We start from the raw sequence: 24,706 nt of genomic DNA, 5'->3' as shown, positions 1-24,706 counted from the left end.
ATCGAGTCCGTTTGTCTTTTAAGATGGATTCGGATATATCTTTGGCCAAACTTGAGCTTAAGCTTAAAGTCCAACTTGCAAAAGCCTAGTCGAGTCCCTCAGCAGGCCGCAAAAGTCTGCAAAAGTCCCATCACCAGACAAGTTGAACCAAAGTCCCTGTTGACTGCCGCCAAGCCTCAGGCATCCTCGGACCTCTCCGAGAGCTCCCGTCAAGAAAGCAAGGTGGAGCGCATCCGCTTCAGTAAGGACTATGGTGCCCTCTAGCTCATCGCCATCAATGGCCGTCGCACCACTGTCATCATCCCCAACAACCCCAACCTTATTGACATCCTCGCTATGAACATTGTCGACATCTCTGTCTTTATAGACGGCAGTGGTAATAGCCTCTTCACCTTCATTGCAACTTCTTTCTCTCTTTTTCTCACCTTCACCAACCTCTTTTTTCTCTTTGCTGCGCCCAAGGGAGGCCTCAACGGTCTCATAAATTTCGACCACTCCAAATCTAAGTTCTAAGAGGTCTCGGAGATCAGCGTCACCTTTTCCGACGTCATCAGCACTAATCAAGCTAAGCTCGAGCTCTAGGAGATCGTCATTGTCATCATCGTGGCTGTAACAAATTAGGACTTAGATTTTTTTAATTTTTTAAGAGAGGAAAACTTGATTAGACTAGTTTAATCGGGTTCGGACCAGGCTCGGATCGGGTTCGAGTCTGAGTTTTTCAAAAACTTTCAGGCTTAAGCCCGGCCCAAAGGCCAAAAAAAGTTTTAAGTTGGGTTTGGGTAGGGGTGTGGCTTGGCCTAACTTGACTTACTTCCAACCCTAACTATAAGAAAGTGATTAATTTCAAAATGATTTATGTTTAATTGAGCATCCAGTTTTTTAAGAAAACTATACAAAATACCTATCATATCCTTGATACAAGAAAAATCTGATCTTATTTTATGTACTATCATTATTTTCAATTAAAGATTTATGATGATTAAAAATATTTTTTACTGTAAATCATGGTGGATAGAATTTTTGATGATTTAAATGGATATTTTTTGAAAAAAAAAGTCTTCAATTTCTATTTCAGGAGAAAGTCAGAAATCTATGTCTTATATAGTTTTTTTTTTTTGTACGAAAACATTTTTTTTTCAATCGCTCTCTTTTTTGAAAAATCCTACCAAATAAGAGAAATTTTTTACACTTCTTGTTGGCCATACTTTCCTCCCTCACTTTCCGAACCAAATGAATCCTAAAATACTAAAATACTGCCGACCAATGGATCAAGCCATTCCCTTACATCCTGGATAATATTAACTTTGGATGGCTTGGGATTACTTGTCCTATTGGGTTTTTTCTTCTTTTTTGATTGAAAGGGAAGCTAAAAGCCACCCCTCTATTAAAATCTGAAGAATAGATTATTTATAGAACCAAGATCAGAAAACAGAGTTAATAAGCTTAGAACAGGGGAATACAGTTCAAAAGTTAACAGGAATTAGAAGGAAAGGGAAGAATCCAAAGAAGAGTTCAATGACGCATAGCCGTCGTCTTCTAGAGCAAATTAAGTCAGCAACAAGAGAAGGCTTAACAGAGAACCAGGTAGGGTGTAGAAAGTTAGAAAAAATTAATTCTAAAAATGTCCAGAAATATTGTCGTGTCTGTGATGTTGTAGAAGCAGTTGCAATGGTTAATCTAGAGAAAGGGGTATTTGATATATGCCTAGGATCTTAGTTGTTACAATTTTTTTTCACCACATATCTGATAAATATACTTCTGTTAAAGTATACAGTATGCTTTTTCTTCATTCGTTTCTTTTTCTCTTCTTGATTGCATGTCAGAAAGTGAACATGTAGGAGTATATGGGTAAAAGAAAAGTAAGAAACGCAAATTAATGGAAGGCCGGACAAATGCCCATCAGCAAGCTGCTATTCTGCCCTCAATAACCCTAAAGCAAAACGGTAGAAGAGATCATCATAGACGTAATTGCCTGATAGGTATCTTTTTAGTAACAAGGAGGGGTGCTATTTGCCCCCATTATGGACCGTGAAACTGGGCAAATGGGCATCAGCAAGCACTAGAGAAGAAAACAATGGAGGAAAGTTCGAACTCCACATGGTGGAAGAGGTCATAGAAGCAGCGAGGTTAAAAGCAATATTTTATAAAACATTGGATTTAGATGAGGGGACCCCAATGTAGGCATTCCCACCTGATATTTTTCTATTGAAATACAAGGACCTGCCGTCGTCCGATGCTTCAAGTTCTTTGAAGATCTCATGCAAAATGAATTGGCAAAATAATTCATATACAAAAGATATCATTTAGCTAAATCTCTCTCTTCTTGCTAATGAGATTGGAGACTCCTCCCTGATATAGGATTATGGAAGCAGTAGATTCAGTTTGCTTATCATAAAAAAATTAAACTTTCTATGACCTGAAAATCAGGGCAAAAATGTTCTAGCCTTCAGAGAGATGTAGTTCATGCTTTGCCGGCATTATGGAACAGATCTAGTTCAGAATTAGTAATGGTCAAAATATCTTATTCTGGGGTGGAAACTGGATTTGAGACACCCACTTCAAGTTATCTTCCCAGATTTATATTCCAAGAGTTGGAAGAAAAATAGAACAGTGGCCGAACTCTTTAATCAAAGGATAATGAATTGGATAATTAGGATATCTTCTTTTGCTTCTTTGCTGATCTAATCACAATTCATCTAGGTCTTCTTGCCACAATCACTTTGAATCAAGAGGACCAAATCATTTGAAAATCAAGTAATAATGGCAAATTTTCTATAGCTTTTTTATATTTATTTCTCAATACTATGGGCATTAAATGCAGGTCCGCATCTTTTCTTTGGAGTCTTTCTATTACTCTTAAAATTAAATATTTTCTTTGATTGTATTGGAGGAAAAAACTAAATATTAGAGAGGTGATTGGAAAGAAACTTGGTATAAGAACCTTGGTGGATGTCTATTGTGCAACTAGAATTCAGAGATAGTGGACCATCTTTTTATTTACTACCACTTCTTCTCATCTATTTGGAAGGTGAAGTGCTTGGCTCTTAAGGTATTACATTCTTACCTCTTTTAGTTATCTTTTTTTATCTTAATTGAATTCAGAGAAACTTTCAGAAAAGGATTCAGATGGTTGTTCCTATACTTCTTGTGGCTATTGTGTGGGTGTATTGAAAAAAATAAAATTTCAAAATTTTTCTGAATAATCTGTAGCGGCTGTAGCATCAGAAAGACTTTATATTTTCAATGACAAATCTACATTATGTGACTAAGATCTTCTTTCAAATTTTGAAAGAATTTAGGTGAAGGTTAAAAATATACCTAGAAATCTTTACGAATGCTAATGTATTCTTTCTTCACTTTTTGTTTAATGTTATTCTATATACCAATAATGTTATAATTTTTTTAAAATCTTTTTTTCTCTCTCTTATAATTTTTTCTAATTTTCAATAAATGCTAGATGTCTATTTCTGCCTCTCTTTCATTCAACAAAAAACATACGCAAGCATTTTCAAGGCAGCGCAGTGTGGTATATATTTTTTTGTGCATACTAAATAGCCCAGAGTTCATCATTTATGCCAATTTAACAATGATTTCCAACTCCACCTTAATAAGGAAGCTTTTTTTTTTAAAAAAATAATGATATAATAAACGCTTTATCTTCCACCGAGGAAAGAAAAATGAACAATGTACATGAACTCGAGATGACATTACTTATCACATAGATGATGGATGTAGTAACAAATGGCATTAGCATTCGATACATAAGTTACCCATAAAATATCTACCTCTAGCATTGAAGTACTTGTTCTCCTTCCAAGTCTGTGTCCGAGCCATCATCCAAGCCCTTGTATCTGTACCACTTGGCAAAAGCTAAGAAAAGAAAGAAGTTGACAACTCCAATCACAGCAATCAACACATAAAAGAGGTCTAATCTTCCCTTGTTGAGGTCCTCAGCCAGCCAATTCTCTTTGCCATATGCTTCAGTTGTGTGATGGACAATTGTTACCAGCAAACCGCTCAAATAACTAGAGATTGCAATGCCACAAAAGAGTAGAGACCCACCAACACTTCTCATGTTTTCAGGAAGCTGTCTGTAGTAGAATTCAAGTTGGCTCACCATGTTAAAAGCCTCAGAAAGGCCCAAGAGCATGAGAGGAGCAATCAACCAGAGACTGGACATGGATGAAACTGCACCACCACTAGGCGCAATCCCGATGGTCGGCCGGTGAAGCGCATGCCTCCTCCTCTGATCTTCAATTACTGCAGAGATGATCATCGCGACGACGGAGAAAATGATCCCAATTCCCATCCTCTGAAGCAATGTGATTCCTCCTTCTTTTCCAGTAAACTTTTCAAGCCTTGAGACTATGACACGATCGTAAAGAGGTATCCAAATTGTGAGGGCGAGCATGGGAAAGATTGTGAAAGAAGCAGCAGGTATTTCAAAGCTACCCCTCCAAAGGTGCCTATCAAATTGAAGGGCTTGAAGGATTATGTACGTATGTTGTTGGGAAAATGCTACGTAGTAAATGATCCCTGTAGACCATATGGGAATTACCCTCAGTACGCATTTCACCTCTTCAACTTGTTGTATGCTACATAATCTCCAAGGATTTGAAGCTAAGCCATTTGGTCCCACTTCATCTGTGTGACTCACAATTGCAGCCTTGTCAAGAAAGCTGAGAAAATAAAAGGATATGTTAGAGCACTAGATAAGATGCTTGATTAATAGCCACCGGAAATGGTATGCTCTAGCACTTATCAACATAATTGAAGTCTTTGATCAAACTATACTGGTAGACAATTTGTTCTACGCTGGTGATCATCACAGTTCTTTTCATAAATTGTAGGGTAAGCAACATATTTTCTTTCTTTTTCTTTTTTGAGCAAAGTGAGAAACACTTATGAGTTTAATATCACTAGAGGAGGAGCAAAATATTTGCTGAACACCAGGATCCAAACACAGTCCTAATATTGCATTAGGTCATACTGTAGTGTTGTCTAGCTTATTTAAAAGTAAAAGTATTGGTGGTAGCGGCAGTCCACCACTAGGATTTCCCAATGTGAAGGCTGCCATGTTGCCTGGCTAACACCTTCCGCTAGGACCGCTACCCTTAGAGGAACCAAACAAATTGGGCCCAGCCCACAATTTGCATCAGGTTCTACAGTATATACTTAGTTATCATAAAATTGGTTACTCTGGGCCCAATGTCGGTGGAATTAGTCTAGGCCCATAGGAATCATGTCCAATCGGCGAGTTTGGGCCTAAAACTTGAATCCTAGTCCTAAAATGGATCCAGCTTTTCGTCGGTAGTTTGGGTTGGGCTTTACTAACCTTTTCGTTTGGAGTAATGTTTTGTACATCACATGTGGTGTAGAAAAAAAATGCACCATTCAATCTAATTGGGCCACGTAGTCATCACTTTCCAACGCGCATTTAATGCCTGCATATCCGCTTTTTCGTTTGAAATTTTGAATGACGAGAATACTTTTTTTTCTAAAAAAATTATGACATCCCATGACCATACTATGACATCCTACAACAAAATTATAATTTCCTATACACAGAATGTCATAAAAAAGGATGGATATTTTCATCATTTAAAAAATTTATAAATTTTGAATAACCAAAATATCCCACTCTCTTTATAATTTTTGAAAGAAAAATTATGATATCCTGCATGCATGAAGTTATAAATTGATCATAAGATGTAATGATATGATCATAGGATGTCATAATTTTTTCGAAAGAAGAAGAATATTTTTATCATTTAAAATTTTAAATAAAAAATAATATTATAAATATTAAATATATTATTAAATATATATTAAAAAATAATAATTATATACTTCAATGTGATTGAATGATATATTTTATATCAATTTTATTACACTTCTGCACACGATGCACAAAGACTTTCACTTTCGTTAGTCGCTTAGCTCCTCTTACGGCCATGGTCAGCCTGCTAGAGAAAGACATTTACGCTATGCCGATTCCATTCACCAGGATCACCGCAGCTTGACCAAGTTCGCTCAGAAATCATTGGTAACTATCTCACGTAGAAAGGACTCTAAATAGTCAAATTTTGATGTTGCGATACTATCAGTCCTCCTGATAAAGAGGATCGCTCCCTATTATCTTTTCCTCTCTCTTGAAGAAGCTAAATTAAAAACTTGGTCCGAGACACAATCGAGTCCCGCCAAGGCATTCCTTTTCTATTATCCTGCACTTCTGCCTTGTCACTATATATAGCTGAAGAAAAGATAAATAAGCAATACAATAACAAAGGCAACAATAATAATTACAAGGGGAAGAATCTATATATATCATAAAATTATAGCAATATTCTAACGATTTAAGGAAAAAGCGAGGGTTTTTACTATGCTTACTTGAACTGGTTGGTGTACGGAAGCTTGGAGACGAGAGAACTGGCATGGGGAGGGTTGAAGAGAGACTTCTCTGGTTCCGCAGGCAGCTTCAGCCGTCGCTTTCTAAATGCCACCACCAAGACCTGGGCAATGCTGGTAAAGGGACTTCCCTCCGGCCTCACCTTCACGTAGATCTTCGACCCCAAGTAGAAGAAAGCACAAGCCAAGAACATGAGGATGGTGGGGATGGCGAAGCCCCAAGCCCAGCTTACTTCACTTTGGATGTAGATGATGATGGTGGAGGAGACTGCCACAGCTATGGTGAAGGTGAAGTAGTACCAGTTGAAGAAGCTGTTGATGCCCCTCTTGCCCGCCCCTGTATTGGGATCAAACTGGTCTGCGCCGAAGGGTAGGTTGCATGGCCGAATGCCTCCTGCGCCGATCACAAGGAAGGCGAAGCCGATGAGCAGGATGGCTAATTGCAACGTTGTTGGCCCCATGCATTGTTGGCCTCGGATGCAAGGGGCAGGATGCAACTCAGGGATTCCAGCTGTGAGGGTGATGACGAGCATGCCCTGAGGAAGGCAACGATGCTAAGATTTTTTTCCAACATCTGGTTGAAAAATTTGTGTTAAAAAGTAAACTAAATTTAATGAGGTGTTAATTAGCAGTAATTAATTAGTCTAATGTTCATGAATGTGGCTTTGACTGTTTATATGTGATGTCTCTTTGAGTTCTATGAATTTATTAATTGTTACATTTTTTGAATTATAATGATATATTTGTATAAGGATATACAAAGGGTCATTGTATCTGTGTAAACTCTTGTGATCATTCATCTTGTAAGTGGGGCAAAGTGATCAATTTTATTGTAATCTAGTTTCTGTAATGAAATTTTCAGTATTTGTCGTTTCTCCAATTTGTTCTTCTTCTTATTTACTTATTTAGTAGGCCCTACGACTAATTAAGCAGTAGACAAAAATTCCTTCTCCTTATTCCCGAACTCTTAGTTTCGGGATGATGCTATAGAAAACAAAATGCATCCTAAATTTGGAATGGAGCAAGATTTTTCCAACTCATGCTAGATCATCAACATGTTCAACACGACCTTCAACCTCAATCTGCACAATTTGGTGGATTCAAGTTGCTTGCTAGGATATGAAATAAGCCTTACAAATCACATTGCATCATTTTGTACGTGAGCACAGCTAAAGCACGCTATAATTCAGACAGGATATTGAGAAAAATGGTGTGCATAGTGGATGTCGGACAACATTGGCATTGTCAGCTACTTTGCTAATCCACAATCCAAAAGAAGAGAGAAGCGCATAGGAGGGAAGCACATACCATCAACGAAGCAATACAAGCCCATCCCAAGGTGGTGTAGCGGCCCAAGTATGAATCTGCAATGAAGGCCCCAATAACAGTGGCCAAGTTTGTAGTCCCATTGAACACGTTGAGGGTGGTAGCCGCGGTGACGCTCTTCAGGTGGAATATGGTGGTGAGATAGACCAGCAGATTCGACGCCATCCCGATGTTCCCCAGCTTCTCGAATGTCTCGTTCCCTGCTCCCATTTCCCCATTCCCGTCACTCACTAAAACCAATCTGAACTAAGGTTTTTTTAATATATACATATATATTTGAATCTCGTACCTATAACATAGGGCATTGCTTTCCAGCCTCTGTACTTGACTTGAGGCTCCACTGCTGTGCCGTTCTCTGATTCTTCCATTGTTTCTAGATCACCTCTAGTGTCTGCCGCCATCTTTCCTGGCCCTCTCTCCCTTGGGGGGACAGGGAGAGAGAGAGCTAGCTGGAGGAGATCTAACAGTAGCTACGGTGTTCTCTTTTAATATTAATTAATCAAGAAAATGGTTAGAGAGAGAGGGGGGGAGAGGGAGAGCCAAGTTTTTTTTTCATTACCTTTTTTTTGGACCCAAAAATACGTACACATTAAGCTACGTTAGCATCTGCATGGGATAAGTGGAAGAGCGAAAGGTAAAGCGGGCGTTGGGGTGGATGGGCGCCGCGTGGGAAAAGGTTGTCCCAGGCGGCCGTTACATGGTGCCTGGTCTAATCCTTGTCCCGGCTATCCGCGCGCGCTGTTGTTGCTCCATAGGACTGATGGAAGTTGAGATCCGTTGCCCTGCATGCGCCCTCACTAGTCACTCCGGATCCGGTTTATGTGGGTCTCAGGGTATACAGCTTTAGCTTAAGAATGGTCCAATGACAGCTTAATAGAGAATTAGATTAAAAAAATCAAGTAATAATAGCTTAGTGCCGAGGATTGACTGTTGTTATTTGATGTCCACGCTCTCATCTTATTGGGATATTAAGTACAGCATGAGGAAGATATATATGTCATATGCTTAATTAGAAAAATTTGAAGACTACTCAAACTATATTTGAAAGAAATTTTGTTGATAATTACTAGATGGTTATCTAGATCTATTTTTTTGGAGGTTGGTTCTCATCCATTTTGATAGAATTATTGAAAAATAAAGACAGCCTTATACTCTTTTGAAGTTATATATGTTTATAAAAAGATAAATAGTACGATAAATTGGATAGCAATATGTGACTAATCATTAAGGCTTAACACTGTAGACAAATTTTCTAGATATTTCTATGGAATTTTTTAATATTTTATTTACTGATTCTTGCAGTTATTTTTATTCTAGATTGGTTTAATAAAATCCAATTTTACCACGTCCCTCTCAAAAAAAAAAAAAAAAAACTAACTAAGCGTTTGGTGATAAAAACTTTTGATGGACTTGTGGATCCATGCTTTGTACCCAAAAGACATCCCGGAAAAAATCGTCTTTACTTATTTAGAATCATGCTTGATCGTGAGAGTCACAACCTCATTTCAAGAGAAATTATGTAAAGACCCTTTTTCCAGTGCATAAACTTGTCGTGGAAACTGCTCTCAGCCGAGCTGGTTTGACACTTCCTAAATAGTTTCCTTTTTTTTTTTTTTTTAACCCACCAGCTAATTCGGAGAGAAGTACGAGGCCTCACCCGCTTGGCCCGACTTCCCCTGTTTGAACACGAGACACAGACTCTGTCTCCTTGCCAAGGATACCCACGGTCTACATGTTTCACAGATGGCAACAAAGAATGTTACAATTCGTCTTGTTAGCAGAAGTTCCGAATAAGAACTTCTATCCCTTCAGATTGCCTTCATTCGCTAGTGAAGCGGATGACAAGTTCTCCCCTCCCTTTTCCAAAATTTAAAAACAAAAGAAAAAAAAAATTATCCGGAAAATTACAAAGAAACATATGAATGGCTTGTTAACATTAAGAAGGTTTTCTTTTTGCAAGATGGGTTTGATTTCCTCTGACCTTCTAAACACGTACAAGGAATGGGACAGAGAATGGCTAGCGACCATACAAATGTGCAGGAAAAAAAAAAAATTAAAATACATCATCATTGATCTGTTTCATTTATGTCCTTACCGGTATTGTAACAACTAAAACACAACATACAGACAAGAATAATCTTCATCTCAAGTATTAATTGAAGCAGGGGAAGGTTTTAATTTGCTTTTTTCCAAGGCAATCTCAGAGCCATCTTCTAGGCCTTTGTATCGGTACCACTTGGCACAAACAATGAAAACCATGAAGTTGAGAACTCCAATTATAGCAATCAAGTAGTAAAAATACTCCAATCTTCCCTTGTTTAGATCTCCGTCCAACCAATTTTCTTTCCCATTGTGGCCAGTTGTTCGATGGACTAATGTCACCATGAAACCACTCAAGTAATTAGCACATGCAATACCACTTAAGAGCAGACCCCCAGCAACACTTCTCATGTTCTCAGGAAATTCCTTGTAGTAGAACTCGATTTGACTGATCAAATTAAAAGCCTCAGCAACACCCAAAAGCACAAGCTGAGGCACCAACCAAAAGCTAGACATGGATGAGATGGCACCGCCAGTCAGTGTAGTCCCAAGGTTCGGCCGGTGAAGGGCGTAACTCCTCCTCCGTTCTTCGACCAATCCAGAGATTACCATAGCAATTATGGAGAGAATGATTCCAATTCCCATCCTTTGTAGTAGTGTTAAGCCCCCTCCTCTCCCGGTGATTCTTCGAAGTTGTGGGACTAAAATGCGATCGTAAATAGGCACCCAAATTGTTAATGCCAGCATGGCAAATACATTGATAGAAGCAGCTGGTATTTGAAATTTACTCTTCCCAAAACGCCTATCAGCTTGAAGGGCTTGAAAGATCACATAAGTTGTTTCTTGAACGATCGCGAGGTAGAAGATGATGCCCGTGGACCATATGGGAATGATTCTTGCGAGACATTTTACCTCTTCAACTTGTTGGATACTGCATAATCTCCATGGATTTGCAGCATAGCCATTGGGCTTGATTTCATCTGCAGTCGTCACAATCGCAGCCTTATCAAGAAACCTGACACCATAAACCACCACACTACATGAAGTAAAGATTAAAAGGATAAAAAGTGCTATCCAAATGATGCTCAGTATAACCTAAAACCGATTCAAATATGACTCAACTGACCTAATAAGATTCTCACAATTATTTTAAGATCATATAAATTATATGCAATACGTAAAATGTTGTATTATAGTCTCCATCTTTATATGCGTGCATGATGTCTGCGCATAACAAAATTAAAGAAGCGGTAGATAGATAATAATGTTTACCTCAATTGTTCCGTGTGGGGAAGCTTGGTGACAAGAGCACTAAGATGGGGAGGGTTGAAGAGGGATGTCTTGGAGTCAGCAGGCAGCTTCAGCCCTCTTTTTCTAAATGCTGCTGTCAAAACTTGAGCAATGCTTGTGAAGGGGCTTCCCTCAGGCCTTACTTTGACGTAGAGCCTGGACCCCATAAAGAAGAGGACGCAGGAGAAGAACATGAGGATGGTGGGGATGCCTAGGCCCAGTGCCCAGCTCACGTTGCTCTGGACGTAGATGATCAACGTGGAGGCAATCATCATGGCCAACGTAAAGCTGAAGTAGTACCAATTGAAGAAGCTGTCGATGCCTCTCCTTCCGGACTCCGTATGGGGGTCGAACTGGTCGGCACCGAAGGGTAGGTTGCATGGCCGGATTCCTCCGGCGCCGATTACCAGCAGCCCGAAGCTGCAAAGGAGGACTGCAAGCTGGCCTGGCGAAGGACCCATGCATGATTGGCCTTGGAAGCATTCAGGAGGGTGCAGCTTGGAAATTGCAGCAGTCAAGGTAAGGATGAGCATGCCCTACAATAAAAGAAGGGAATAGTAATTACCATTGTCGAATAATCTGGATATATAATTTCTCCATCATTTTTCTTAGTCATTATCTTCTCTTGTATTAACCCGTAATTTTTATGTGCCACTTTTTATTTTTTTTAAAGCATGGCTTCTTGCAGCCCATTTCCTCTACGTTATGATTGCTTCCATTTTGAAATAAACATAGAAAGATTTAACATATAGCTTTTTGCTTAACTATCATTTTGGCAATTAATTCTCACTGATCTAGCTTCATTTTACATTTGGTTCAATTAAATTTGTTGCTCTTGTTGCTGTTATTGCCTTGGAAGAGAGAGAAGAACAAGTTAAATACACTCATCAAAATTAGAGATATATATATATATATATAGTAAATTATATATGATCAAAAACTTAAATTAAATTAGAAGATAATAATCATGATTCATGCTACACTCACATGTGTCAATCTGCAAATATCTAATACTAACTAATAATGCTTATGCTATTTATCTAGATCTCAAGATCCAGGTTTTTTTTGAGGGGATCTTACCACTCGGTCCTTAAGTTGACAATTATATTTATATCCAGTTCCATTTATTGCTTAGTCCTATACACACTTATATTCTAAGGGATGTGTCAGAAATATATTGCTCATTTAAGTAACAACCCAAGAGACAGTTTTGCTATTAAAAAAGAAAAAAGTAACACATCCCAAGAGAGGATGGATGGCATCCATGGAAAGTAGAACAAGAACACAAACCCAACCACCGCACATGCCAGTAATTCATGACCACCGCTACCAAATGCACATGCGAGGACGAATCTTCTCCCATCCTTTGGATGGAGTACATATTTGAATACAGATCGATGACTCACATGCTCAATTTCCACAGCTTTTACGATGAGGGAAATTAGCCAGGTTTGGAGTAGTTAGGCTGTGGTTTGGTCACCATTCACAGACAATTGAGTTTTTCAACCTATGGGCTTCAGCCGAAGCCAAATTCAAAAAGTAAAAGTGAACTCCAGCTTTGAGCCCACTGACTAAGAATATTATATTAGTAATCCAAGCCAATATATATATTTCTTAAGGAAGGGTAACTATCTAGGAGTACTAAAATATAGCCTCAGCTAAAATTGTTTTTTTTATAAAGGTTTGCTGAGCGTGCTAATTGATGTAAATTAAGTGTCCTTCTCCGCAATGTAAGCCTTATGGATCTAAGGGGAGATTATGATGTGTGTAAGCATCAGGCAAAACCAAGCTGGTCCACAAAAATAAAGGAAAAGAGGCAGAATTTCCACTTTCTGAGATGGAAGGCAGAGTTCTACCAATTACCAAAAGAAAAACAAAAACAAAACACAGAGAGAGATCTTAGAGCGAAGTACCAGTAGGGAAGAAACGGTAGCAAATGCCAGAGTGATGTATCGGCCGAAGTACGCGTCCGAGAGGAAAGCCCCGAGAAGGGGAGTTAAATTCGTGGTTCCATTGAAAATATTGAGGGTGGTGGCCGCGGTGACGCTGTTGATGTGGAAGACGGTGGTGAGGTAGATCAAAAGGTTCGCCGACGTGCCGATGGTCCCCAGCTTCTCGAATGTCTCATTTCCTGCTCGTATATATATATATATATTTTCCACCTTATTTCAATCAAATGATGAACAAAGGAAAGAAGCCCGCTGAAAAAGAAATCAAAGCTACTGTTAGTGTGTGTACTGGATACCTATCACATATGGCATCACTCTCCATCCCCTGTACTTGATTGCTGGCTCCGCTGCTCTGCCGTTCTCTAATCTCTCCATTTCTTGTGCCTTCTCTCCTGCCATTGCCGTCATTCATCCCCCAGACTCTCTCTCTCTCTCTCTCTCCACCCACTAGCTCTTTTGTTTCATTAGCGGATGAGAGGAGAGGTTATTAGATAGACAAATTATTAGATGGAGTGGTCCATCTAATAATTTATAGGACAAGTGGAGTTGGTGTGAGTCTGTAGCCATGTGCACTTGTATTATGTCCATAAGAACTAGCTCAACTAGAAGGCCCACTCCGACGTCGGCAAGAGAGTCAAATAATTGAGGGGCTTGGTTTCGTACGAGATTGTTGATCTATTTCGTAACTAAAATTTTTGCTTCAGTATTTTTTTTTATAAATGCTTATTATTTCTGGTAGGTTTTGCTGCGTTACTTTTTATATTACTTTATAAAAGGCCACAAAAACGTCTTAACAATCCAATTTATTAGGATATTTACGGTATTCTGTTATTATTAACAGATTATTATTTCAGATATTTTATTAACAGATTACTGGCAGGTAGCCAAAAGGTTACCAAGCTTTTTTATTTTTTATTATTTTTTTGAAAAAAATATTTTATATTTTATATTTTATTATTATTTTATTGGTTACGGATCTCTCTATCTTTTATTATTTTTTTAAAAAAATTATTATTATTATTATTTAAATTTTTATCAACCTTTTTCAATCTCCCCTCCTAACCGGCAAAACCTACGAGCGATATACATCTCTTTCTCCATCGATTTCATCACGAAAACATGAATTTTCTAAAGAATTTTGAACTTATTTTGGTGAAAATTAATCTGAATTTCTTTGAGGTGATACAGGAGGTATTTGATCGAAAAGAGTGGGGGTCAGAAATCAGAATCGGAATGAATAATTTCCATTCCAATCGTTTGGTTGGAAGGAATTCCATTCCGATTTCAATTTCAGGATGGAATGAAAATGATTCAATCTATATAAAATTCAATCCCTATTCTCCTCTATGGATTTAAATTTTTATTCCAATTTTGATTTTGATTCCGATTCCTATCACGAACCAAACGCTTCGGAGGATTTGATCATTCTGATTCCGATTTTAAATCATTTCGATTTCGACTTTCAGCCATTTCAATTTTGATTATGAACCAAATACCTTCGTAGTGTTTCTTGGTGTTGGTAACGGAGGAGTCAAGATTTCGGAGAAAATGGTGGCGAGGGGCCATGGCTCATGCCCAACTGTGGCGGAAGCCATCCCGCAAGACTTCCTGGTGTCAATGGAATCCAATTAATTTGTTAAACTGTGGCAATACTTAACATTAAGTTCTTCCTCTATTCTACAATCAAATATTAAGGTTGTTGGTCCGACAGACATGCATCCATTCATACTTAATTCACATATCAACGTACGTACCTCTCATCTAAATTATGTACCTATGTTACTCTGAACCAGTCTACTGCAGGATATCAGGATAATGGTCTTATTTAGTTGGTGGTTTAATGATGTAAGTATGTGTTGGGGATCCGTTTGTAGGATAAAACTGTGTCGGTGGCATCAGCGAGTTTAGTCCCTTTTCGATGAATACCTAGAACTCCTTGATGTTGGTTCTGGGGGTGGGTGGTTTGGTTATGTCTGCTTATATATAATCAGAACTTTGTATGCTTTTCTTGTGTCCTAAAGCAGCTTGGGCCCCTCAACCAAAAAAATGAAGGATTCTGATATAATACAATATATGTCTCTTAGTGGATGCAAGATTGGTGTTCTCGGAAAAGATGGATAGAAGATCACTAGAAAACGAGATCTAGATACTTAATTTAAGACCCTTTTGTCATTAGAGGTTCTTGGAAGTGCTAAAAGTAAATTAAGGTCTAGACCAGAACTCTGCTTTTGATAGGATTGGAATTCCGCATTTGGTGAGAGGATGTGGACCTAAATCAAGATTCAATTATAAATTTGAAAGAACCACTTGAGGATAGGTTACATGAAATTGGACTTCCATGTAGCAGCCAAAACAGAAGTCTTAATCAGATCACAGCAAACATGTCTTTCTAGAAGCCACCAAAAAAAAAATTTATTTTTTCTCGAAGAACCCTTGATTTTGGTTGTTGTACAGGTAGCTGCATTTGCTAGTGGCTTGAAAGAGCATCATCAAGAAAAGCAGGTTCAATTATCTGCTGGTGGGAGTCGGCCCGACTAGAGTATCTGTTGGGTTCAGGATTGTTGAACAACCATTGGTGGGTGCAACAATAGGACGGTTCGGAGCTAAGTTTCAAAATCATAGAATTCCATACCACTCTACTACTGATATGCCGAACTGCTACGTACCAACACAGACATATCATATCATACCGTATACCAACACTATAGTAAAATTTTATCGGTATGAGGTTCGGTATCGAGATAATGAATTTTGTTCAAAATTCTTGAGCCAGTGCAAATCACCCACTTCTAATCCAATAATTGATAAATTATTTAATGTGGAAAAGATTATTCCTCTCAACTTCAATTTCAGTTTTCTTATTCAGATATTCTCAGCATTCGGTGATGTACTTCTTTGTACACAATCTGTCAAGTAACTATTAGTTGCCACAACACTTATCCACCAAAAAGGGGGCAAAACATAAAAAAAAGCCGGCTCGGATCTGTTTGCCCTCCTATTAGCCAGAAGGCTATACCTTTAACCCTATAATTATTCTTCAATAGCTCCACTGCGCCATTACAAGTAAATGCTGAACAACTATAAACGCGGAAGACTGAATAATTCTTAATATGACCACTTATTCTTTGAGCATCCTGGCTGCAACAACCTGCTGCTAATCTCATCTATATTAAGTAAATGATATTAAAGTTATCAACCACCATTCATTCTCTATTAATTGCAGTACCAATACACTATGGACCCTTTTCTCTCTTTTTTTTTTTTTTTTTTTTTTGTGATGAGACAGAGGAAATATATAATTCTAATATGAATACATCTAAAAAATCAGAAAATAATTTTTTTTTTTTTTGTGATGAGACAGAGGAAATATATAATTCTAATATGAATACATCTAAAAAATCAGAAAATAAAATATCACAAAGAGAGGAAGGAGTGGAATCAAAATCACCCCATAATCAGTCCACCCAAATGCATATACTATAGATCCTTTAAAAACTGTAAACACTTCAATTAAAAACTCCAACCTATGGAATGTATGGTTAATGATCTTTGTCATCTCTGCCTCCCATCCAAAACCTGTATTTTATTGCTTATTGCAAATCAACGTTAAAATTCTCCTACACCAGTCCTATTCTATGATATTCTTGGCAATGGTTTGCAGTCAGGTTATCCTTCGCAGACAGTATTGCATCAACCATCAAGTTGAAGCTACAAGGTCATAATTCTCCTTCCTAATTTTTGTTTCATTTAGGCTATTCCCTATTATTCTATTTTTTGTGCATGTCAATATGGCTTCCTTCTTATACCCATATCAATAACTAGAAAGAAATTATATGTTCCCATTTATTCTTAAATCAAAGCAAATACATTTGTTTTTGCAACCAAGCAAAACAGGGATCTTACAAACAACACTTTCTTCTGAAGGTCTAATTGATCTGACATCAAATTACAAGGCTAGCCACTGATCTAGGTAATGGAAATATGCTGAATGGAGTGTCACCAACATAAATGTAGCACACATCACTGCATAAATGAGATCAGATACACTTCCATGTAGGATACCCTAATTTCAAAAGAAATGCTATTAGAAAGAAAATTAGAAGTCAAAATGCTATATTACAGTCAACTTTGTAGGATATGTTATTCAATGGTCCACGAATTATAAGAAAGCTTAAGACAAAGATACAGTAATTTACATAATCATTAAAAAGTACCTTTTGTTAAATTTTTGGTGAACGCTTGAAAACAACAGCTACTGCTGCTTACAAATATTGAATGACAGGTTGCCAATAACTCACAGGTGGAAAAGGGTGCTTGAAGTGAAGATTTCATCTAAACCTAATGGCTTGACCATCATCTTCCATGTTCTTAACTTAATGACTTTAAGATACAGCTCTTTAGTCCTACTGATTATCTGCTTCGGTATGTTTGACCACTGTAATTTCATCTTCCCACCTATGGTTTCTGAAATTCAGCAGATCATTTGACATGACACCCAGCCTCTAATCTTCACTGCTCAGCTTCCTAGACTTTGAAGGATGAAAGTCATCAATATTTGGATTTTGTTTCCTGCTAAGATTGCTAGTCAAAGCAATTGTTTGAGAGACAGAGGAAACAGTGTTCTTTCCTTTTAATCTTCCCATGTTCCAAAATGAAAAAGGTTCCTCTGGCTCATCCATGTAAGCAGAAGCATGTCTTTCAAGGTGGCGTGGTGCCACATTGTGATGCAAGATATGAGATTCCTACAAGAAGCAGAGAGAATGATAGGAGGAGAAAGTAACCATTGTTATTGTCTGCCAGGCTAACATGCATTGCATATGACAAACTAGCAACTGATAACAAAAAAAAAAAAAGAAAAAAAAAAAAGAAAGAAAATACAAGCAACAGCATGGCGGCCAATTGAATAAGAAAGCATTTATTGCGCTTTTAGTTAGAAATGCATAAAGAAATAATGTTAATTGATATTTTATAAGCTATTTGAGCTATTTAAAAAAACATAAAGCAATTGCTTGGGTGGTAGCAAGCATCGATTTAAGTGCTGGCTAGTACAGCAAGACAGGATACATGCATACCATACCAATAACTTATTGCATGCAACACTGGCACAACAACAGGCCACCAGCTGTATGGCACGCTTGGCATGCTATCTGCTTGCATATGCTATCACTGGCACAGCCCAGTAAGCACATATTGACATACCCATTGGCACATGATACCCAAGTCTTTGGTTCCTGGTAAATCTCCCAAAAGTTTGATCGGTATCTTGATGCTTGTATATTTATAATGGAATCTAGAACAAACTTCTAGCTCACCAAGGAATATGACAATAACTTGTTTAACCTGAAAATGATAAAAATAAGGACATATTTTCCTTTCTGTTATGAAATCTGTACATTCAATGATAAAGTTGTTGATTATGTAATATGCATACACATGCATGTGCATAGCACACAGATACACATGGTTGTGCCCTATGGTTGAACAATATTGCAGGATATCTTGCTTGATAATCTACACCTATATCTGGAACATCCAAAGTGTAACACAATTCAAATGTTTAAAGACACTACGTATGCATAGATAAGCTTTAAATGAATGTTCAAGAAAAGTTTTAGTTTGATCTATGATAGTGATTCATGACAAAGCAGCATTTAGGTGGAGACCCCTCTCCTTCTTTCTTTTAAAATTAGACAATATCCTTAGAGAAAGTAAAAGTTATCACCAATTCCATTGTAGTTGTGATCAGCAAAACTTAAGGAGCAACTGTTGGAAAAAAAGCACAGTTCCCATGCAACATGTATTCAAACATACTCCTACGGGACTCAAAACCAAGGATAATGTTACTGCATTAGGGATCATTATAAAACATTACACAGTCAAATCAAGATCCATATAAATCACAAAATGATACATTAGGCATGTGCTTGATGTGACAGATGTACAGTAATAAGTTATAACCTCTTTCCAGAACATAATGCCATCTTCCCAACCCTGCCCCACAATATATAGGCACACTAAGAGCTTGTCAAAGAGTGAAGGTCCAATTGCAAAAACCAGTGGCATTAAGCATGATTATATAAGTAAAGATCCAAGCAATGAGATTGAGAATGAGTTGTATGATTTACAAGAAAGTTTGATCACAAAAGAAGGACCACAGGCACAAGAGGTAACAAGTGCAGCTAAGTCAAAGCAGAGAAGGTGCAACAGTGATGACAGGGTATATTAGCAAGTGACCTTTTTGTACCATTGAAGAACTAACATAAAACCAACTAAGTATCATTAACAAACTTAAGCTTTCTTCCAAACTGAAACAATTTTTTTGCCCAGTAATTGTCTGAAAATGTCTCAACTTGGACAACTTCAGCAGATAAGTTTACTTTGTTTGAAACTGTTTAGTCCTCATCTAATTCTCAGCCAGCAAATTCTGGTTAAAGCAAACTAAAGCTTAAATTGAGATCCAGGGGTTTGTTAATTTTATATCATCCATTCTTTCATTTAATCCATTCTTTATTTTCAAATATTTATTTTGTTAACTATTTTGGAGCTATATCTTCATTTATTTGAAAAAATATAGAGCAGAACTATTCATAGGCAATAAATTCATCTCTCAAGAAATGTCTTTTTAAGGTCAAGTTCTTGAAGACATTTAGATATATAGATTCTGGAGAAATATAAATTTCTTTTCAAGGTTTAAGAGATTTTTATAGGTTCTGAGAGATTTTTTGAAGAAAGAGAGAAGAAGAGAGATTTGTAATAATTATGCAAAAAATTAATAGACATATGGATTGTCATGTGTTAGTTTGTTCTAAAAAGAAAAGAATAATATACCAAACTACTAGATGATGTGAAGAGCAAAATTTTTAACTTTTTTAAAATTATAAAAATGTTGGCATGCATATACAGAATAATACATCAAAAGATTACAAACAATGCTATATACACTATTGTGATGTCTAATATATTCTCCTTGGTTATTTTTAAGCTTCGTTTTTAGCATTTTGACCCATATCGGAGCTGAGGTTCCGATTATTGAAAGTAAAAGACAATTGGTTCAAATAAAACTGAAATGAAAATCAAATTTTTGGACCTCACTGACCATTTTGACACACTTGGTCAATTCCAACTAGTGAAACGAGCTTTGAGATATGATACTGATGGCTGAGTTATCCACTAAATTAGTGACTTAAACACATCCATTGTAGGAGAATGACAGTAAAAGATGGCAATAGAATGTCTGGTCAGTGCAGTTGACTGGTAGAAAAGCAGGTTTGTTAGGGAATTTAACTAACAATAAAGACAAATCTATGTTGGCAAGGTGAGGAATAACACTAGAGGTCTGCAGGCTGGACTTGTTAATGATAGAAATCCCACTATATCATAGCCTTCAAGTTAAGTGTCTCCAACATATTGATTTTATCATAAAAATTTCCACATTTGGTGGTGATTAATTTGCTGAGATCTTGACTCCAAGAAAGTCTGATAATAAACTTCTAGATCTAAGTTCAACTCCTCTTTCAGTAATTCATACTTTCCTTCAATGATCACTTCATAACACGTCACTTTTTTATTGGTCATCTCTTCTAAAGTAGTTTTGGTCATGCCTCAGAATTACAAGGATGTTTGTTTGAAAGATGCCTTTAAGACTAGGTCACATGGCATCCATATGATCTTGCAAGATTCAATCTTTTTAAGCTTAGCTTGTATTAGAACCCACAGTATAGCATTACATGCTAAGATGTATTGCCACCAAATCACTTTTCCATAATTCCCAACCTTTTATGCCATTAGCAATGATGCAGACAGTTATGCTGATAAAATTTGGTGGTCTCCCTCATGCATAAGATGCCCTTATAGTTAAATAAGTGTCCAGCACTTTAATCTCTAAAAACCATGATATAGTACACTTTGATACAATGCAATATGCAAAAACAATTATATAAAAATATGCTGATGACTAAAATTGATGAGGATATAGCACTTGGGATTAAAGAAATCTTATATTTGCATCATAATAACATAGAAGAAAAGGAAGAAACATGAAAAATGCTTCACTGGAAAGTTTAAACAATTTAGACTACTATTTTTGCATCAGTAAAGTAGTTGAGAGATCAAGCATCAACAGTTGCTTTTTTTGGCAGGAAATTCCAAAACGTCGTGACATAAGCCAACATAAAAGAGACACTCCTTTTCCAGAGTGCCACAGAGTTATGTCATGTCCCAAAGTATAGGCACTCCATAATTCCTAAAAAGAAAATGAGGTATCCAGTAATACAACACTAGCCAGGCATTACAATGTATTCAACCAAGATCCAGTGAATGTTATAGCTTAAGACCATAATCAGCTCAAATAAGAACCCTTGTGATGGTCTGATTGACTTCTCTTTTCCCATGCTTCCACACATTTTTCTTTGATGCATTGGAACAAGTTCCTTAAACTGCTATTTAGTGACTTCAGTCTGCCGTTCCACCTGGGGATGATGGCCATTTGAGAATTGCAGCTTGCTGCCTATCTTCCTCCACAACTTACCCAGAATGACTTCCAAACATGACCTCCTCTTCCAAAACAGGGGTGAACAGAATCTCATTGAATCAAACAATATCAAAATAGGATGTAAGCAGCATCCATTGTACCAACTATGTTAGAGAAATGAAAAAAAAAGGTGCCATCTTAGAGAAGCTATGCACCATCATGAAGATGGAGTCGATCCCTTATCAATCGTAATAAGATTGACAATGAAGTCCAATCAATTCACTGTGTAGAGGAAGCAATTCAACTGAGCTTGTGAGAAATGAGTCATTTCATTAGCATTCGCCTCTTTGGAGACTAATTGGACAAAGTCCTAGTGCCTTAAATGCTTGGACCTCGGCATAGTGATGCACAAGCATTACCTAAGTTCCATATACGATTGAAGGTACTAAAATATTGATTATCATAATCATCTCGAGTAAGATTTTCTATATATTAGAAAGAACAAGAAGTTTAGGCAAGCAAGACAACGATGTATCATATCATTGTAGTGTGATCACAGTAAGCAATAGGTTTTCTTACAGAAAATGTTCTACTTGGAGCAGTGTCGTCAGTGCCATCATGATAAGCAATGCCTGCAAAGAAAGAGAGTTATTCTAATAGACCATACTTAACTATGTTAATTCCATATTAGAAACACATATAATAGCATAGGCAACTTGAGGATTCACCTCTGCTTCTTGCTACATGTTGAACAGAAGAACTAGCATGCCATGGATCGACAGACAAGCGCTGATCACAAGCCCTCTGAGATGCAGACTCATTGATCAGATCCCGTGGAGGGAGGTATGATATCGCTAATGGAGAGCACATATTTTTGTTACTTGCAAGCCTCATCTGACTTAGTTTTTGTGAAGAAGGAGCATTTTCATCACTTGCAAGCCTCATCTGACTTAGTTTTTGTGAAGAAGAAGCAGGGTCAGTGTCCACAAAGTGGGAGTTTACCTCGCCCACAGGAGGAACAAATAGGCCCGTGTCTCTTGCCATCTCTCCATGGCCAACAACCCTGCTATCACCCAAGTAGCCAGAACGTAGAGGAGGTTGAAACTGAAAGATTGGCGATAGGCGGACAGCATTCTGGCCATCAGCCACCTTTTGCTGCGGAAGGGACCATGCATTCCGATCCCTAATCTCCTCCCAATTTAAAGATTTCTGCTGCCTTCCTTTGCAAAATCCAATCTCTCCCTCCTCCCCATATATCTCTTTTCCTCTTCGGTCTTCTCCGAGATGAGCCATCGTCCGGAACCAAGCAAAGTTTCCATCTTTTCCATTATCCCGCCTTCCAAGAGCCTCCGTCACCCCACCATCACCGCCGGGATTCCCATCAGCTCGTCCGGAGAGGGCACTTCCGGTCCTGACCTGGAAGTGGCCGAAGCCGGTGACGACGTGGGCCCGAGGCAGGGTCGGCGGCGGCCGGGAGGCTGGCTTCTTGGGGATGTAATTGAGGTGGTGGCGGACGATGAAGGCGGAATTGAGATTAAAGATGGAGGTCGGGGTGTAGGACTCGTCGGTGGAGACGGTGTGCTTGAGGCCGAGGATTCCATCACTAGTGCAGGGGGAGTCGGCGGCCACCGGGCGGGGGAGGGCGCAGCCGGCGGCGGAGTAGGAGGAGGACGACTGGCGGGGAGGGGGGGAGGGACGGGAGGCGGAGGCGGCTGATCCAGGAGGAGCGGAGGGCTCTGGAGCGCTCGTCTTGCGCGCAGTAGAAGAAACCATCGCCGGCGCCGCCGCCGAGGTGGAGGTTGCTGCTCTTGCTTCCGACGGAGCTCTTCAAGGTTGGCATAGGAACAGGTGACCGTGACAGAACAAGGTGGGGATTGGGGGGAATAGAAGGAAGTAAATAATGCATCCGTGGAGGTGGATTGAGACAGAATAGAGTGAGACCTTTTCCTTTGAAAGAGAGCTATTTTTCCAAATGTTGGTGACAGCTGGACCGCCGTTACCGGCGTATAACAGTAGTGTTTAAAAAAAAAAAAAAAAAGGTTTAAAAATCTAAAAATATCTCACAAGTTCTGTTAGCGTTCTCCGGAATATTGAGAAATCTTGGAGTTATTCTCGGTTTTTCTCTTCAAATATTCAACTATTCTTGAATCATCATGCAATTATTGTTACAGTGTTCTCCAAAATAAGGAGCATATGCTTGATGGAACCCTTTACGAACCCAAGGATGTTGGCGTATCTGTTCTGTTTGGCCATTGGCCAGACTTTCACATCTTGCGGAACCAACAAGACTCGGCGTCTGAGGCCTTAGGAGCTACCATTTGGGTCTGTACTTGGACTTGTGTCAAGGTTAGCAGATGAAATGCCGATGAGTACAGCCATTTTGAGGTTATCAATTTTGAGGACTTCCTTCTTCGGGACATATCAAGATAAATTTTAATGATAGTACGAGAGATGATAAAAATAATACTGACTTTATCATCCAGAGATCTGATGCTAGATTGTTAACGATGGAAGGATCACATCTCTTTGAGCCATTTGTCCCAGGTGCTGAGCTCCGCACTGCTTGAACTGGCATAAGGCTGCAAATGGATCGGATTGATCTGTGATCCAATCCGATCTAACCCGCACAAATCCAATCCGAACCATTTTAAAAGACCGATGGATCTGGATCAAATTCTAAAATTGGACATGTTCTATTTTTTGGATCGAATCTAGGTTTACTAAATTTTGATCCGACTTTGTTCGATCCGATCCTTAGAGGCTTTTAGGTTGATTTGGATCTTGAGATAAATGATCCAATCCAACTCGATCCGAATCTATCTCTCATCTCTCTTTATTCCTATATTACATGAATGTTATTTTTGATCAAGCCTGCTTTAATATCTGTTATTCTTAAAAAGGTATTCTATTAATTTTAAATCTTTATCTTTTAAAATTTTGATAGAATATTTTGAATTTGGATTAACCAAATCAGGAGCAGTGGTGAAAAAAATGTGATTAAACTTTTTGAGTTCTTGGATGAAAAGTGTGGGATATGGGGACTCTAATAGTCTCATATATCAAGATCAAAATTTATAGTGCAAATAAAATTATTTATAGATTTTTCTACTTATTGATCTTGTTATTTATAACTCAGATCCGAATCAGCCCATATCCGAATCCAAATCGGACCCGTATTTCATAGATCGGGATCAGGTTATACATGGATCCTACCCAATTCGAA

General features: G+C 38.1%; 2 protein-coding genes and 1 non-coding gene across 3 annotated transcripts; all 3 read right to left on the bottom strand.

Moving 5' to 3' along the window:
- Positions 1-3,637: 3,637 nt before the first annotated feature.
- LOC105054003 (protein NRT1/ PTR FAMILY 2.11) lies at positions 3,638-8,211 on the bottom strand. Its single transcript, XM_010935373.4, has 4 exons — positions 8,024-8,211; positions 7,717-7,934; positions 6,391-6,944; positions 3,638-4,679 (listed from the first exon to the last, which is right to left on the bottom strand). Exons 1-4 carry the CDS (start codon positions 8,133-8,135, stop codon positions 3,788-3,790), a joined length of 1,776 nt encoding a protein of 591 aa, XP_010933675.2. The 5' UTR covers positions 8,136-8,211; the 3' UTR covers positions 3,638-3,787.
- A 1,446-nt stretch (positions 8,212-9,657) lies between these two features.
- LOC105054030 (protein NRT1/ PTR FAMILY 2.9) lies at positions 9,658-13,477 on the bottom strand. The gene is made up of 4 exons (XM_019848024.3): positions 13,310-13,477; positions 12,978-13,195; positions 11,047-11,600; positions 9,658-10,789 (listed from the first exon to the last, which is right to left on the bottom strand). Exons 1-4 carry the CDS (start codon positions 13,419-13,421, stop codon positions 9,880-9,882), a joined length of 1,794 nt encoding a protein of 597 aa, XP_019703583.1. The 5' UTR covers positions 13,422-13,477; the 3' UTR covers positions 9,658-9,879.
- Positions 13,478-17,109: 3,632 nt separating this feature from the next.
- LOC105054012 (uncharacterized) lies at positions 17,110-23,404 on the bottom strand. Its single transcript, XR_012138679.1, has 3 exons — positions 22,212-23,404; positions 22,063-22,115; positions 17,110-17,755 (listed from the first exon to the last, which is right to left on the bottom strand). It is a non-coding gene; the product is annotated as an uncharacterized protein (transcript).
- Positions 23,405-24,706: the final 1,302 nt, after the last annotated feature.

The sequence above is a fragment of the Elaeis guineensis genome, chromosome 2 (genome assembly GCF_000442705.2).
Source record: "Elaeis guineensis isolate ETL-2024a chromosome 2, EG11, whole genome shotgun sequence".
In the NCBI taxonomy this organism is placed as follows: domain Eukaryota; kingdom Viridiplantae; phylum Streptophyta; class Magnoliopsida; order Arecales; family Arecaceae; genus Elaeis; species Elaeis guineensis.
The sequence above is the reverse complement of the archived record's forward strand: the minus strand, read 5'-3'. Positions and strand labels throughout refer to the sequence as shown.

What these genes read in the sequence shown, in the direction of transcription:
- LOC105054003 (XM_010935373.4), bottom strand. Translation starts at nt 8,135, where the DNA reads ATGGCGGCAGACACTAGAGGTGATCTAGAAACAATGGAAGAATCAGAG. An exon ending in CTTGTATTGCTTCGTTGATG is followed by an intron (nt 6,945 to 7,716) that starts GTATGTGCTTCC and finishes TGCCTTCCTCAG; the next exon opens with GGCATGCTCGTCATCACCCT. An exon ending in CCGTACACCAACCAGTTCAA is followed by an intron (nt 4,680 to 6,390) that starts GTAAGCATAGTA and finishes TTATTTTCTCAG; the next exon opens with CTTTCTTGACAAGGCTGCAA.
- LOC105054030 (XM_019848024.3), bottom strand. Translation starts at nt 13,421, where the DNA reads ATGACGGCAATGGCAGGAGAGAAGGCACAAGAAATGGAGAGATTAGAG. An exon ending in AGTGATGCCATATGTGATAG is followed by an intron (nt 13,196 to 13,309) that starts GTATCCAGTACA and finishes ATATACGAGCAG; the next exon opens with GAAATGAGACATTCGAGAAG. An exon ending in CCCCACACGGAACAATTGAG is followed by an intron (nt 10,790 to 11,046) that starts GTAAACATTATT and finishes TTATGGTGTCAG; the next exon opens with GTTTCTTGATAAGGCTGCGA.